At 36.7% G+C, this 18367-nt stretch overlaps 1 protein-coding gene across 3 annotated transcripts in view; it reads right to left on the bottom strand.

Annotated features, from left to right (window-relative positions):
* Positions 1–18367, bottom strand: part of CTNNA3 (catenin alpha 3) — a 500767-nt gene that overhangs the window by 49280 nt on the left and 433120 nt on the right. For all 3 annotated transcript variants that reach the window (XM_056352597.1, XM_056352598.1, XM_056352599.1), the window contains 2 exons: positions 18195–18287; positions 8800–8981 (listed from right to left, as the gene is read on the bottom strand). In XM_056352597.1, the coding sequence (XP_056208572.1) occupies positions 8800–8981; positions 18195–18287 (275 nt within the window). The remainder of the gene's footprint in view (positions 1–8799; positions 8982–18194; positions 18288–18367) is intronic.

The raw sequence follows: 18367 nt of genomic DNA, 5'->3' as shown, positions 1-18367 counted from the left end.
AGGCATTTTGAGGACAGGAATATGATTAGGAAGGGCAAAGGGCAAATTGTGGGTCTACCAAACAAACTGCCTTCTGTGATGAAACAGTTAGTTCTGTGGATGTGGGGACAGCAGTGGATGCTGATCATCTTAACAAAGCTTTTGGGACTCCTACACTATCCTTGCATGCAAGCTGGAGAGACATGGCTAGATAGGTGGACTACAGAGCAGGTTAACTACAGAGCAGGCTGGCTGGATTGTTGGTCTCAACAGTGTAACGGTCAGTGGTTCAAAGTTTAACTGAGGAGTCATATTCTTCAGTGGGTGATAGTGGGGCCAATGCAGTTTAACAGCTCCATCAATGACCTGGAAGATGGGACAGAACACACTGTCAGAAGTCTGCAGGTGATACCAACTGGAGGTAGTTTTTTATACTTGAATGGATGGGCTGCCATTAAGGACTTCAGCAAGCTGGAAGAATGAGCTGAAGAGTCTTTTAAAGTTCAACAAAATAAAAGACATGTTCCTGTACCTGGAATGGAACAGCTCCACACACCAGCGCAGAGGCAGAACTAACCAGTTAGGTAATAACTTTGCTTATAATAAAATGACCTAACATAAGGCAGCAGTGTGCCCTTGCACAGTGAAGGCAAACCATATCACAGGTGGCATTACTACAAACATAGCCAAGAGGCTGAGAGAAGTGATAGCCCTATACTTGGCCATTGCAAGGCTGCAACTTGAATCTTCTGTCCAATACTGGACCCTCAGCACTACAGAGACACTGACAAATGGAGAAGAGTCCAGAGGTTTGGGGCTGGAGCACATGATGTATAGAGCAGAGGCGGAGGAAACAAAGCTTTAAAGCCTCAAGAAAAGAAGGCAAAGGAGAGTCTAATCTGCGTTCTTCTACTAACCGAAGAGGAAGAGTAGAGGCCACTGACTTCTTCCTCAGAGATGCACAGTAAAAAAATAAGGTGCATGGGACACAAAGTGGAGCTAGAAAATTCCTGTTACATGAAGATGGAAGAATTCTTTACTGTTAAACACTTACAGGTTGACCAGAGAGGTCTGACATACTGGAATCTCCAATCCTAGGAATTTTCCAAGCTTTAATGGACCACACCCTAAGCAAGTTGATCTAATATAGCAATCAGTCTGCTTTGAAGAGGGTGGACTAGATGATCTTCAAAGGTGCCTTTTAGCCTCATTTTTTTTTTCTGGTGTTGGTAGGAAGAAAACTCATAAGCAATGAGATGAGACTGGACTGCTGGATAGCAAGTGACCCCAGCAAACTAACATGCCTGTCAGCATCCATTTCTCAACGTGGAGTGTTTTTGTGATGTAAAGGAGAATAATGAGCTTTCACAGTACAGCACTGAAAGCACCTGTTTGAAAAAAAGAAACCTAGTAGGTGTTAAAGGAATAGGGTGGTATTACAAATGTTATAAGCTGACTGGAGACAGCAGCAATACTGAGTAAGAGATGAAAGAAAAGATGTGTGCTTAAAGCTTCTGACAGTAAAGGCAAGTGGTTTGATGCAGCAGAGATGAGAATAGAAGTGTGTAAAAAGGTTGTGATTAAAGGAACAACAGAGATCATGCAAAAGAAAAAGGAGGCTGCAAAAATGCAGATTTAAAACAAAGTCAATGCATATAGGCATGCATATGTACTGACCATGCTCCTACTTTGATGTTCACATGGAACTTCAGTTTATCCATTCCCTTTAGTATCTCTAGTCCAGTTATGAGCAATAGCAAAAAATTGTTTACTAAAGGTAGTTGTACGGCGTTTAGCTGTATTTTTCACAGTAATATTGCAGAGGAAAGAAAGCAATGTTATGCTCATTATTTTGGTCATTAGCTGTTCACTGCATTGGTCTATGAGTATTTAATATGCTTCATTAATATGCAAAATAGCAAGCATCTTAACATTGTATTTGTTACGTTTATCACCTAAGTTCTCTTTAGCTGCGTATGTTTATATATTTAGAACCTGTTTTTGTCACTGTCTAAAAGTAAACTCTTTGTAATTCCTAACAAAAACATCAAAAAGATACCATACATCCATGATATACCATGTTTGTTTAATAATAGTACTATTAACATTAATTATGCATACTATAGCAGGTAAAAATCCACTTAACTTGCAGGGAAATTGGCTATCTAAATACTTTGATTAATACTTTGAGTAATGAAGCCAAACTTTTTTTTTGTTTGTTTAAAAGGTTTCTCTTTTGGTTCTGACTTCATTCCACAAGTTTTACACTTTGAAATATATGGTTGTATAAAAAAACCTACTATATTTGTGTGTATATATATATTTTAGAAATTTTACTATCAGAGGATGAACATTTAGGGCTTACCTTTTAGAATTATACTGAGGCCACCATAGTAGTGATTGCCATTTCTAATTAAATATTTGCGGGTCTATGTATTTAGGAATCAGTTGAAACTATTTTTAATACAAAAGTTGTAAAAGAACATTCATATAAGTATAACATGCACTACTGTATTCTATAAAATATCATTAATAAAGACACAGTAGTACCATGCCAGACTCAGTCTATACCTTTTGAGATGGGCAGGAAGATAGATAAAGAATTTTTGCCTTCAAATTCCTCAGTTATTTGTGAAAGTTGAATTTTAGAAGCTCTGTGACATTCAGGAAGAATGAGCAGTATCAGCTGATTCTGTGTTACAGGGTACAATTTCACTTGACACATCTCAACAATTCATCACAAATCTGAGAGACTATGTTTCTACTTGAGGGTAACAACTGCCTGAGGCTATTACATGTAGTTCTGGCAGGACAATCAGTATCCTGCAAGTACTGCAAAATCTTAAATAACATTTACACTACTGTAACTAATGCAATTCTGCTGCTTATTTTAACAGTAAAATTTATCTGCTTAATCTACACTACGTCATAACAAGTAAATCCTGGTGGTTCTGTCTATCAAAGCATATATGATAAAATAAAAATACGATAAAACTATACTTGCTTTAGAAATAAATTTATCTTAAAGAACATTTTAATATAATTAACTCTATTAAAAGTTGCTCTTAGATATTATCCCAAGGAGGATTCACCTACTTTGACCAAAGTAATTCTGTCTAAAGTAACTCTGTCCTTTCTGATGGCTCAGCTGGACAACACCACTGTTGACAAAAAGTTTATAACCTTCAATCTTTGGGTGATTTTTGATGAGATTAGTTTTTAAAGTGAAAGTTGCTTGTTCTCATTTGCATCTTATGATGCAAACATAAGTGTAGCTATGGACTCTCAAAAGCATCCCAGACTGCTTAATGAAATAGTGCTGACTTACGAATTCTCTGGTATGAGCAATGCAGGGAGGGAAAGGGGAAAATTTTACACATATCTGAAGTTGAACTGCATATGTAATGGCACTTAGTCAATTCAGGGTTTTTAATAACAATGTTACCATTACTTTCTGTGGCAATGACAAACTGGGTTGGTGACCAGGGAGAGGAGTGAGTAGGAGGGTCAGGACCATGTGAGCGATTTCCATATGGATGAGAGAAGCTGGATGGAACTGACAGAAATCTGAGGGCTAGGACAGTCTAGAAAAAGGCAAGGAAGTCAGTGAGTTTTAGGGTGCAATGGAAAAGCTCCGTAGTATTTCAGAAGCATCTGGCTCTGAAGGGAAACTAGGAGGATTATGGGTAACTGAAGTGGAAATGGACACCAGGAAAGGTAAATCAAATAGGGAGTGATGGTACAAATCTTCATGGATAAACTTGATAGGAATAGAATCATTCTTCTCGCCTCTTCCATCCTCACCTTTTTGTCCCATGTTCTCTTCAAATCCCAGTAATGACAGAACTGCCATCTTGATTTCCCATATTCTTTCAGGTCTCCTCTCTTGCTTTCCCAAGCAAAGACTAAAAGACTAGGGAAAGCAGATGAATTAAGGCTGAAGGCTGTGACTGCTAGCAGGTGAGGAGACTTGCTAGACCAGGCAGATGCACTTGGTATTAACCAAGAGTACTACAGAGAAAAGTTTAGGCTAAGCTGCAGTCCTTGGAAGTACTAGAGGTATAAGCAGAATTATATTTAGGCTTACTATAAGGATGGGGGGGGGAGCAGCTTTTGGGGAATGACACTTCTAGATTTATTTTTGCAAGCATTGTTAATTTGTTTTGCTATTTTTACTGTTTTTTCTGTAAGTCTGATATTGTGCCATTTTAGAAACAAATATAAGATTTTCAGTTTGCTAAGAGCTGCATATTTCTTTTTTTTTCTTTTTTTTTTAAGAAATTGTTCATATGGCCCCATTTGGAATCTGAACAAACCTACAAAATGGGTTAGGGTAAAAGCCCAGAGACTCTCATTTACTGTTTATCCCACAGAAAACTGAATGGGATTGTCCTAGAGACTTCAACCAAATACTGTGAATCCTGAATCCATGGACTGTGTGCCATTAGGACATGCTGTGAAACAGCACAGCAGGAGTCAGTTACCAGAGCTGGTCTCCCCCTGGCTTATCTCTAAAATCACCTCCAACATGGCAGCAAGCTCTGCCTTGTATGTCTGAATCTCATCTGAGGACACGGTAGCATCTTTCCTATTGCTACTGTCCCAATATGCAGTGTTCTTATCCTAAGCACTGCTTGAATTAGACACACATTCCTTTGTATGAGCAAAAAGGAATTTGTGTCTGTTCAACGGTAAATACCACCTTAACTACAAATATGCTGTGGCAATGGGAAAAAAAAATCCTGTTCCATTTACGCATAAAGCTTAGAGAAAATAGAAACCCACAACACCAGGATTTTTCTTGTACATTTTTAGCCAATGAGCAGAGAAATTAAGAGTATTTTCACCACAATGTTATTAAAACTATCACAGCAGATAAGGCAATTTCTTGCTATTTACCTCTACAGAAGACACAGCTAAAGGGGCAGAACGCTGACATGCGACTGACCCTTGTGATCAAATACATTTTTCCCATAAAATTAAAAGCTCTAACTTCTTTTTGAACTTACACATTTTCAGTCAGTAAATATTTATGCTTTTGCACTGGGAATATGTGACAAGACCCAAGGAAGAAGAAAAATTCAAATTATGTAAGCACACATGTATGTTTATACATACCAAAATTCCTATTCTTTCACTTTTCCACTCTTTTTACAGGTAATTCCACCTGCTGTGCATTCCAAATAGTGGCAGAGAATAGAGACTACTGTATAGTAGTAGTTTAAACACATACTTTTTCATGTGTTTAAAAACACAATTCATGCCTGTATGTGAGCTAAATACATAAATAGTTATTTGAAAAGCCTTGCCAGGTTTTCATACCAATACTGTAATTTGAAAAAGGTTAGAAAGTTTAGGGAAAAAAAAATTCTTTTTGAGAGGAAAAAGGAGTGCATTTGGAACACTGAATCGATGATGAATCCAAGCCTGTTCATTAGCTACTTGTCCATAACAATTCTGTAACAATACAGCTTTGAAAAACAGTAACTCTGAAAGTCAGAGGACAGCTTTGAATTAATTGCTTAAAAAATTGAAACCAGTCTTTCTTACGACAACTCATATTTCTTAAGTCATATATGCTGGCTGTACCCTCTGTAGTTGTTCATAGGTGCTTCAGAGTTCCTTGTTCCATGAAACTGTGTTTTCTTTAATGTCAAATCTTTGTAATTTCTCTTTTGTTTGGGGTGAACCAACTGGTTCACAAGACAAGATTTATAACTAGATTAAGTGGACAGTATCTGCTTCCCAGATAGATCCTATGGCCAAATTCAAACTAGCCTCCTCTTACTCCCCTACAAGTCTGCTTGTTCAGATGCCGGTTCTGATCTTTCATTTAGGTACCACCCATCAATACAATGAAACAACGTCGCATACACTGAACCCTAAGCAGCAAGTTAAATTATTTGACTGGTCTATGTTTATATAGATTCTTTCCAGGAATTACGCTCAATTAAAAGCTCAGTTTAAAGGAATAAAACTCATTCATTACCAAGACAGAATCTACTCTTTTAACATGGCAGGACAGACCTATCACTGCTGGAAAAGTGGAAGCTCGAACCCAAAATGAACAGCTTCTATGCTGAAACCGGTAGGCATAAGTTTTGGACTGAGTTTTCAAGTCAGTAATGGTCCTTGTACAGCTATGGCATTTCAGATGTCAAGACATCTAAGACTACAAAGGTACTTTAGGTGCAACTCAGTGAACATCACAGCACTTGAATACATCTTCAGCAATCATCACATTACACACACTGCACTGTTAGACAGTGTGACATGCAGATAAATGGGAGTTAATTAATTCAAAATGTGAACTACACACAGAAAAAAACGCTCTTCATAATGTCATCTAAGATGGCCAGTATCAAAAATTGTGAACAGAGGAATACTTACATCACATCCTTGCCAAGGAAACAGACCCTTTCAAAAGCTGAACCTCAGACTGAAATTCTGTTTTCTCTTCTCCATAACATAACCAACTGACACTCACCACACATTGGCAGAATTTGGGTCTGACTTCAGTGCACAGAAATATAGATCCATGTCTATTGCCACCTCTTGCTAAGAAATGTCATTAACTGCTAGGAAACAGGGTACACTGTGTGGACTATAGAAATGATGGCTTTGTGGAAAGCAGGAACCTAATTCTCATCTTCCTATCCTCAAACTATCCAATGAATATTTAACAAACAAATATATATGCAGCTTTTGGAACAGCAATTGGAATCCCTTAAACGTTAACTAAGCAAAGTCCTCTTCTGCACAGGGGAAGTATCCATGTGATAAGTGTTAAAGTATCTCCCACAATTCCAAATAATTTATAGCCTAGAACTCTGCAAGGTGAAAAGTTTAAACCTCTTCTAGCCAAAAAAAACCCCAAATGTCCTGCTATCTCCAGGGAATCCCTAAGGTATCAGAAAACCAAACAAAGCTGAATTCTCTACAGTTCTGCACAGCAGGCATTCAAAGGAGATGCAGATACTCTCTTTGGATAGGTCCTAACCCAGTAAGATGCTCTTGAGAACAACTAGCCCCTTTGAACAGAGAACTGACAAAGCACCTCTCCTGCATATTCAGAAGAGGGTAAGTGAAAGCACAAGGGAACCATCACCCAGGCTTTGCTCGTTCCTGCATATGGCCAGAGGGAGAAGTACAGGCTTCTGGTCAACCACTGGGGAAGCTAGCAGAGCCAAGCCAAGATGGTATCTTGTAAGGATAGGAGTCGGGCTGCAGCTATAGTCTTAAGACAGGCAGAAAACATCAGCAGACCCACTGATACCTCGTTTGTTTCTCAGCTTTGCAGAATTCCTTTGCTGTTGAAGCCATAGCAATATAGGGACAATTTCACACTCATTCTTCTTGCCTTACTCACTGTAGCTCCCCTAAAGAAACAAGAACTATAACCCCGTTCATTTTCAGCAAAGTCAGGAAAGAAACCTCTACCAAACTCTCATTTCTTCAGTGAACAAAGAATGAAATTAGCAGGAACTTCAGGTGTTATCCCCCACAAGCAACAAGTCTGGTGCAATTCAAATGGGAACAGGGGCTACACTTTCAGCAGAGCAAATCCTTGCTATGCACTGCCTCCACCTCTGCCTGTCAGGGCAAAAGCTTACTACTGCAAGTAATACGGTATTTTTACATAATTTTTAACACATTCCAGTAATCAGTATAACCAGTTTTGCATAATCAGGCCTGATTATCATGTTCATACCACAGATCAGCAGCTGCTGGTAGCTGCTACAAACTTCCAACAGTAGTTTCTGCTCGTTCCATGACTTTTCCATCTGTCAAGTATAAGTTTTCTATGACAATGATTTATAGGATAGTTCACCGCAGCAAGGCTCATCACCAAGTTTCAGTAAGCTTATGTCATGTAGTACATACAAAGTTTAAAGAAAGCTGGGAAAATATATGTTACTTAAAATTACAGTAGCCTAGCGTAGTGTCTATCTGCAGAGGACTTGCTCATGAATATTCAGTAGGATAAGAACTGTTTCAAATGAGGGTCTGCAGGTCCCTTTTGCCAAGACTCAAGAAAAAAGCAGATGCATCTGCCTCTATAATCAAACAATGAAGCTAAGCTGTAATAAGCTACTTCAGATGGTTACTCTTTACATCAGTTCTAACTTCTGCTGAGCAATCACTGATTATCACTGGCATTCACTGAAGTTGTCCTGAGGTATTTTTGTTAACAACATGAGGCATTCACATCAATGTTTTATGTCATCATCATTCCCATTACTTTCTTTCTGAATGATGAGATATCTTCATACCAGTGTTAACTTGGTTTTAGTCAAATATATTACTGTTGCATAAATGTTCAGGACAATACATACACACGAACACACTAAGACACCAAGACAACCTTGAAAAACTACAGCTTTGGAAAGCACTCATTGAGATTAAATAAAAATGAATGCAAGGTAATACATTTGAAGGTAAAAGAAAACAGCTTAGGTAACAAGAGACTCAAATATGGAAATCTACTATTTGTCTGAGTGGCTTCTAATGTAACAAATACAAAATGTCAGAATCTTTTATTTCTTCCATGTGCAAGAACTTGGAATTACAGACTGGAGAGAGGACAAAGAAAAAAATATAAATTATTGACAAGCATAGTTCAAAACTTCAAGCTTCCCTTCCAACTTTTCTGTACTACTAGCTAGTGTGGTAAAGCTAACTACATTAGCTTAGCCACTCAGTTTTGTAAAGATGCTGTCACCTGACATTAGAAACTCAGTATTTTCTGCTGTAACAATATGACAGTGGCCTCCAACATTTAGAAATATTGAAGACCTTTTTTTTTTTTTGCATAATTACCTTGTGAAGTCAGTCATCTCCATCATAATCACACACATCCTCTTGGCCAAAACAATGATGTCATTGCTAGTATCGTCCCAAATTTCAATCTCTGCATCAAGCTTACTCTTGACTTTTTTGAAGTCAGCCACTTGCTCAGCTATCTTTTCCTTTTCAGCCTCTGGCAACTGAGTCATCTTGGCCTGAAACATGAAATAATCTGATTTGCAAAATGTTTACGTCAGAGCGTTTTTCTTTTTTTTTTAAGCAAAATCTCTGCATACTATAAAATATATAGTTTAAACACACTGCGGCCTGAGCCAACTGTTCCAGCCTGAGCACTTCTGAATTTCAAAATCTATATGCTATCATTGGGTTAGGCCAAATAAACTACCTTAGTGTAATGGGGACAGCTGTGTCCATGAAAACAATAAAGTAGCACGAAAAAGAATAATAAATTCTTCAAAAGACCCTTTTTGAAGTATGACTGATAGATTTTCCTTTTTCTTAAGAGATGAAGGAGCCTAAGTGTTTTTAAGTACAATGCGTATATATGCAAGTTACAGAATGCAATATTCTTTCAGGTACAAAAGAATAAATGAAAAGGTTTAGTTGCCCTAAAACTTTCAGGTATGCTTGCCCTCTCTCCTGACAAGGTCCTACATATCAAGAACCAAGCAAGACTGAATTCTTCAAATATGCATCTTCTGTCTTTGAAGACGATAAACAAATAGATGAACTTGTCAGAAATCAGTAAGAGAATAAGGTTACCAAAAAAGTATCTTGAACAACAGTAGGAAACATCCAACATTCAAATAAAGCCACAGCCAAACTCGGCTCAGGCAGGACTTGGTTGCAGCTTTAGATTGGACTCTTTGCAAATATTCCATTGGCTAAAATTGTTTCAAATAAAGGTTTAGTATAGCTAGAGAAGCCGTGTGTTTTGTGCAGGTTCACACTATGGAATTAACATTCAATGTATACTGAATGCATGTATTCTTCCTACATTTAAGCATTAGTGAAATATTTAATATATAAAGAGTGAAATGACTTATGAAAATGCACATGGTGGGAGAAATATTTTACTACTTATTCTTCACAAGCAAGATCATCATCCTGCTCCAGACAAGAGTCAGATACACTACCTGTGCCAGAATCGGGCTAGGAAGCAGACAGGGGCTAAGATACTATGTGGCCATATGACAGTCCTGGTCCTTCATAATACCTTCTACCACAGGCAGTGAGGAGACCTTCTGGTCTGTTTTTTTATCTAGCACCTTCTCTCTGAACTGGTCCACCTCTTGCACCACAGGCCATCTGGAACTCAGTTACACGCAGCAACTATTAAGACACTGTAATTATGCTGCAATTAAACAATAAATACCTTCTGACTTATTCTTGTTTATAAAACACTATCTACCATCCATAAAATCGAGGCTTAAGGCAGTGGCTGAATTACTTATAATTAAACAGGTATTCAGTTTAATACGTAGTGCATATGTTTTTCAAGCCATGTCATTTCCAAGATTTTATTTATGCTGGATTTCCTCTGTCACAAGGCTAATTTTCCATTTATACGAATTACTGGAAATGAAAGTGTAACTATTTTAAGGAATACTTTTCCTGTTTTGTTAAAAAAATACAAAACCAAAACACACCAGAGAAGACCACAAAACACTTTCCTCATGGCTGTAGGACAAGCTTGGTGGGAAAGGTATGAAACAGACAAAAATAAGAGTTGGGCTACAGAGTCAAGAAAACAGAAGTACCCCTTTTTATAATCTAATTTGTGGTGGATGCTTATGCTATTTCCTAACCCCCAGCTTCAATAACTGTGAGCTCAAGAACACAGCCCTACATCTGGAAACCACAGGAAAGATGACATTTTAATGAGTGAACTGTGACATACAGTATCCTGCTATGCGCCAACAACAGCGTGTTTCAGGTAGAATGAGAAACATTATCCACTGAAACAAAAGGGCAAAGGAAACTATACTGACCTTGACTTTTCTTTCATTTTCCTCATACTGCTTTAAAACCATGTACAGCAACAAACTAAAATAATTGTATACACAGCCTTTTAAGTGCAGGTATGATTTTTTTTTAATCAAAATAGACAACATAAAGGTAAGTGTGAAATGAAGATCTAAATTTAATGACTGCTATTACATGAGTGCAGGTTTATTTTGTACACCAGGAGAAAATAATTTTTTCATTACTTCTAAGACAGAATGTTTTTTATTGCAGTAGCAGATAACAGAGTTAAAACTATGTGAGAAGGTAAATTTTTGGGGTTTTTTCATTCTTCTGTTACAGAATAAGTGGATTTCTTTTTTCTTTTATTTCCTTGAAGTAACTCCAGAAGGCTATTTATTGCCAGTAGCTGGGAATCCCCAACACTGGAGTTATTTGCATTGTCCCATTTGCAGCTTGACTTACCATGTGAGATTGGTGTTTCTTTTCATTTCAGCCCCTTCCAAGTTTCAGTCAATTCACTATCACAGATACTGAAATTTTAAGATCAGAACAAATTGTCCACATAACTGTAAGAACAGAGGACACACAGGGTGTATACTTGGTGAAGATCTTGACTCTTCTTTCACTGGCCAATTACTTGCCAACGAGACCTAAACCCAAAGAACTGGACCTTTGCCTACCTTTGTCTCTAGCTACACTCTAAGGAATCAACATTCACATAAACATATGATTATTCTCTCCAAGTCTTAGACTGACACATTTTTTTTCTTTCCTGATCCCCTAAAAAAAAACAGAAAAAAAAAGGCCAGACGCACACCACCAAAATTCTTACCACTTACAGAGAGGCAGGAAGGAAAGAAAAGCAACAGAGAGGAGTACAATACATTCAAGAAGTTGTTTGTTATGGAAAACTCCTTCTGTCTGAGACAGAGGCAAGCCAGATATTCTTTGAACAGGGAAGAACCTCCCTTTGAAGATTATTTAACACTTCCTCCTTTGTAGGCTGCAGTGTGTCACATAACTATAGAAAAACAAAGAAGAAAACTCTGTTTTTCTACAATTTTGTAGGTTACAAAGAAAACAAACATCACTCTCCTGATGGAACAGATGAAAACTTCTCAGAGCTTTTACAGGCAAGAACACAAAACAACATGCTCTTCACATACTGTAGTTATAAGATAATGGCATAGATCCAAAAAGACCTGATTCATGTCCTTGCTTTGCCTTAGTTGAGAGCTGTTTTTCATTCCACCACAGACTCAGAAGCCACAAGAATCTCTCTCACTTATTTTCTTGCTCCTTTGCTGCAGAGTCAGCTGAACATTTGGAAGTGAACAATACCCCTCCAAATCACTCAAAGGACAGTAAAATATTTCAATCAAACTGGTCAAAAACAATTCTGACCTTTAATTGTTTATTCTTGAACAAACTTTATAGATCACTGTTCTAAAACATGCACACATAAGCTGAGCCTGTTTTATCAGGAAGGTGAGAATTAAGACAGGCACTTAAAAAGACTACTATACAGATGTGTTTTGAAAGCCAGTATGCAAGTACATTTCTTCAATACAGCAGAGTCAAAAGTGACTCTGGTAAAATGAGTAAAATGTGTCCACTACCATTTACAAAATGTCCTACTTTTTCTACTGAGTCAGTAATTGTTCAAGTTTGGATAAAGAGGTGAAAGAGAATGGTGGATATTCAGCAATTCCTGGCAAAGTGAATACACAGCATGTTCCCTAGAGATGAACTGCATGGGTGTTTGGTACTGACAGTTGGGAGACGTTGAATTTCTTTAAGTTTACTACCTGCTGTCACCAGTTATCTTCTCCCAATTTTAAGAATTGTAGCATGCCTGCTGAAGTCCAGCATTCTTTGAACAAGTTCAGAAATGCCTCATTTGTGCTGCAAAGTCAGTTCCTTTGTGTATTCTTAGATACCATATAATTGGATAAAGAGGTAAAGGTATTGGAAGATAATAGAACAAAATCTTTGATACTGTTCTTGCATCAGCCTTCACCAAAAAGGTTGACCAAGATGAGACAATTTTGTCATATTAATCTAGTTTCTCTGTCCCAGAGTAGTAGGCCTATACATGAAGAAGCAACATGTCATAAATCTGGGCTTCACAAGGGTTTTGTCGCTGGTTCTCATGTCAGCCTCATAAATAATCTAGGGAAATATGATCTAGATGTAATTGCCATTGGGTGCATGTGATACTGCTTAGAAAACTGCTCACAGAATACTTATAAAAACACATCCCAAATTGGAGGGATCCATCAGGTGAAATTCTGAAAGGATGTGCCCTGACCCTGGCATTATTCAGTATTTTCACTAATGGCATGGGTGGCAGAACCAGGAGTACACATCACACGTCTGCAGTGTAAGAGGCCTGGTTTTCGATTCAAAGCAATCTTCAGAAACTTGAGAACTGATCTGAAAAAATAACAGAATGTATTTCAGCTGAAACAAGTACAATGTTTTTCACCTAAGAAAAATCACCAATATACACATGGAACCGAGACAAAAACAGTTATCAGTGGTTCTGTGGGTGGAGATTTGTAGCTGATCAAAATGTACATTTGGCAAAGAGGTAAACCTCACACAGAACTCCTTCTCAAGTATGCATACAGAAGAAAACCTTGTAAACCTTACAGCAGTGCTTGTTGACACCACAGCTGGCATAATGCATTTAACAATATAAATACTGTGGGTGCAAAATTAAATAAGTAATTACCCAGCTGAAGAGCATCCAAATGAGAGAAAAAGACACAGAGAAACCACTACCCTAAAAGCTAAATGAAGCATACTGGAGTTATTTCATCTGGAGTTTAGAAAGCACAGAGAGGACATAGAACAAGGATCTACAATTACAAAAAAAATTATACATAAAGAAAGGAAATCTCATATCTTCTGTGTGCACTGTGGGTAAGACTAGTACTAATACGCTCAACTGCAATGTATGAGGTATAAAGAAAAAACTTTCCAATAAACAATCAATTCCAGTAATGAGCTAAATAGACACAGCAATGCAATTGCTCTTATACATATTTGATGTCAGGAAGAAGTATATTTATTCTACCTTGGGACAAATGGCTTGATTAGTCTACTACTTGAGGTTCTTTCCAGTCCTAAATTGTAATAGTATATAATATTATACTGCTACAACTGCGAGTCCTCCATTAACATCATCTCTTCCCTTTACTGATATTTGAGGTAACTTAAGATCAGCAAGGAAATTTAGTGCTTTTGACAGACCATGACTCCCGCCAGGGAATCTATTCCCATGTATTAAGTGTCAAAATTACTATTCATAAAACATACTCAAATTTACAGTAGTTAATTTGCATTATGCTTGAATTCTTATCATCAGGATTGCAAGCCTCTGTGTGATAAAACCTACAAAATATTCTAGACTTGGCTTTTATATTAACAATATAGTACACGCTTCTTGTTAACGTACAGCAGCATTTTTTTAAACGTAGACACTTAGATGTAAAGTATTTGTTAGTTGTGTAAGAATAGCTAATCCATTTGGTAGCAAATCAACTTCCTTCCTAAGTGTTTTTTAATGTGAGTATCAATAGGTGTTCTCAGTGTTTGCTTCTATGTCTAGTTTCTCTTCTTATAGAGTTTGGCAAGACATTTATATGGCCTCTTTTAAAGACTAAATATATTTTTAGACATACTAATGATTGCTGTATTTAAGATGCAATACAAATAAAACAGTAAAATAATTCAGCCTGGATTCACAATAATACATGCAGAGTCAATTCCTCATCAGCCATGAATTGTTGTGTGAACATAGTATGCAACAAATCTGAATGAAAGAAGATCTTATCTCAGGTATTTTTTTCTATGTATTCACAAAATTGTCTGCTGAACTCTGAGGAAAAAAATGTGGATGGGTGGCTGCCTGAAAGTATTTCTGCTCTTGTCATCTCTAAGAGATAAAACATTTTGCCCCTTCTTCAATATGAACATCTAACCTGTAGCAGTAACTCTGATATTAAGCTAAGTTTTTCTCTTCCCTAATTTAGTAACTTTAAATACTTAAAATAAACTTCCTCCTGTCATCAAAATGTACACTGTCTTCCAAGTATGAAAATTAACTGGGCAAATTCTTACTTGACCTTCTCTTCAATGCAAAATTATATGATAGTAAGCTACTACATTCCTCACTAGAAATATACTGATCACGATGGCATAAATTTCCTCAAGTAAAATTACTGTGTGATAAGCTTACAGAGTAACTACACAAATTAGACACAACAACTAGAGGAAGATCTAACTTTGAGCTGAGAAAAACTGTGCTAGTCCATGGATCCACAAGCAGTACTTGTTTTTATAGTAGCTAAGGATTCAGTCCTAAGGATTTTCTTCAGGGATAAAAACCTGCCCTACAAATAATAATCAGTATTGCTATCCAGTTTAATTACACAGAGAGATCACAGCATGTTGCCCAAGTTAACCTGCATCCCACAGTGTGAGCCAGTGCCATAAGCACTATCATATTCTTCTTAAGAGATATGGAATTATCTGAGGGAAAGATCAATTAACTAACGTTTCCAAGATTACCTATATACTTGCAGTCAGGAACATAAATGCAAGGTCAAATCTCAGACCTGCTATCTCACCACTAATCTATACTCTCTTTATAGAGAGAAAGATTCTGAAGAAGTTATAATTAATAATATATGAATTCTTCCTACATAAGGAAAATTACATTTGCTAGTTAAGATGCAGCCTTTGTTACAGGTGGCATATGCACGTCACATCTGGTTTTACACGCTTTATACGTTGTGATAAAAAGAGAAAGAAAAAAGATGCTTTCATAGGTACTAGTTCCCTGTTGGAGCAGTGAGAGATGTGACACGGGAGAAAATACAACACTCTTGACAAAGCAAGAAGAATCAAGAGTACCGTTACACAGAACTGGTAGTGAGACAGACATATATAAATAAAATTGAATTACTGTAGCTGAAATGCTCAAGAGGAAGAACTCAAGGAGGAAAAAAGGTTACTCTATGATCTTGACATATCGCTTCTGGAACAGTCATTCTTGGTGTTACCACTGCATGCAAAAGCCTCACAATAACAGAAATATGCTGCAGAAGAGAAACCAAAACAATCCTTGCTTAAATCTTAAGATCTATCTTCCCTATACAGATTCTTCATATTGCTAAACAGATGTAGGTATAAATCTTCAAATATCAATACTGAATAGCTGTCCAAACAAAGAGGTCTTAAATCATTCTTCACATTTGCTGTAGCAGCAAACAGATTTGTTCAAACATTTCTTTTAAAAAAAATACATGAGGGTTTCTGTCAATATGTTGATTTAGTTTGAGAGGGTATGTATCTAGTTTAGTATCAAAGCTGTAATTTTCTATTAATTTTGGGGGTAATGTGTCTGGCATTTATGGCCCTGATAGCACGAACTCAAATCTAAGAAAATTATTCCCAAGTATAGTTATAGAATCAGGCTTTAAGCAATGACTGCTATCTAGATCCTCCCAAAAGGAACGTTTACAGTAGCTGTATTATTTGGGGGAGAAATGGAAGAAAAAATAGAAATGTACATCCTATAGTGTTAAAATACTGGTTTTTTGAGATGGATTAACCATAATTTATCTAGAAATAACAGTCCTTTCCACCTCCTCACCAAATTCACCAACAGCGCAGATTATGCGTTGTGCATGTACTACAAGGAAAAGCATATCCCAGAGATCTCTCTCCACCACAATATCTTATGCTTCTGATTCTTGATAGCCACTCCCTACCTACAACAGTTTTCAACATGTGCTTCTTGCTTAGTCATCTGGAAGTATGTGTTATTTATGGTTTTCTTTTCAAAAAACATTCCATTTAAAGAAGTACTCTGGTTTACTACTCATTCTGGAAGGCCATGTGTGAAAATGTGGTCTTTTAAAGCTTTAGCGGATCTTTTGTTACTACATTGTGATAGTAAACATCTACAAACTACTACTTCTGATTTCCCAGCAAGAAAAAAACTTCAACTGCATTCATTATGGGATATTTATGAAAATATGCAAGCACACTGTATGTACCTGTTCCAAAAAAAATCATAGCATCTTATATTGACAGCATTTTCAAGGAAAACCTTCCCTTTCTTAATTAATATAGAAATTTTAGCCTGTAATGTGCTAACATTTACAAAGACTGATTTAAATTGAAAAGGGCAGCTAGCACATTTTAACTGCCAATTACGCTGATTGAGTAATAAGATTATATGAGGTGATCTTACACATACAGTTGTGAGATTTTTCATGTTTTAAGAATCAACTGACAGTTAATTAAAAAATAATTGATATGCACACAGGTAACACAAGTGAACATCATTTTGGTTAGTGTTTTTTCACTGGTATTTAGTGTCTTAATAAATAAAATATTTGTGTTTGTTGAATTTAAAAAAAAGCGTTTCCTGAAAAACTGATATGAATTAAAATACCATTTTCTTGACATAATTCTTTTTATATTGAAAAGTTTTGCTTTTTACCAACTAATTCTATCATTTATAATTTCCATTATGGGAACAATACTAGAATCAATCAAGTGTGAGAGATCTGTTATTGCTCTAGGTATGGAGCAAACAAGTAATGAAGTAGACATTTCTGGCCCCGTGGATCTTTCCACCTCAGAAAGCTGTGAATAGGGTTCAGTTTTGCTGAAACATTAACTAAAGTGAAAAAAAAATAAAGATCAATATTTGCTAAGCATTACTTTTGTACTAAGAAATTTTCTGCTATCTGAAAAATGTTCTCAGGTTCTTAAAAATGTTTGAATGTAAACAATACACAAAACCCAGTAATACAGTGAAAGTCCTCAGGTTAAATGATGATACAACAGGAAAATCAGATTCAGAACTTCCAGAAATACAGAAATTGTCAAATACTGTATTAAGTCCTTCGTACTTCCTCATTAATTCACTAGTTAAGCAGTAAACTATAGAACAGGTTCACACATGAACACAGCAGGAAAAGTGTGTAACTCAGGCAGCGCAGTGGCTAAGATTGCAAATGTATCCCTTTCTCTTCTGTGCATAGGAACTTTCTCATGTAGACGTTATTTTTAGTCAATATGCATTGCACACTTCAGTAAGACCCAGATACACAAAATTCCGTATTAACCAAGCTTCTATTAGACCAAGATACATTTAAAAAACTGTAACATGTTAGAAATTCATTCAGCAAGTGTAAGTATTTTTGTAATTTACATGTTCACAACTTAGACTGTATATTTCTCTTCCAGGTCATACGCATTTCTTCTGTGCCCTCTGCATATTTTGAGAAAACTATTGTGTTGAAAAAATTTTTTAATGATTCACTGCATGAATTTAAGTGGCTTCATAGAAAAAGTAACAAAGTAGCACTTTTCCCCTCATCAAACTGTTTAAAATCAACAGGTGTAATACATACCCTGTCAGTTTTCCCTTCGGTCTGAATACTTGTACGACTACGTGCATCATGGTCTTCTTCAAGGTCAGATACATCTTCTAGCTCCTCAGGTGTCTGAGGGAAAAAATGTAGAAAAGGGGTTATTCTCTTTTATGGTTAGTAACTTCGTTATTAATGTCAAACTTATAATTCGG

Source organism: Falco biarmicus, chromosome 9 (genome assembly GCF_023638135.1).
Source record: "Falco biarmicus isolate bFalBia1 chromosome 9, bFalBia1.pri, whole genome shotgun sequence".
NCBI classification, from domain to species: domain Eukaryota; kingdom Metazoa; phylum Chordata; class Aves; order Falconiformes; family Falconidae; genus Falco; species Falco biarmicus.
The sequence above is the reverse complement of the archived record's forward strand: the minus strand, read 5'-3'. Positions and strand labels throughout refer to the sequence as shown.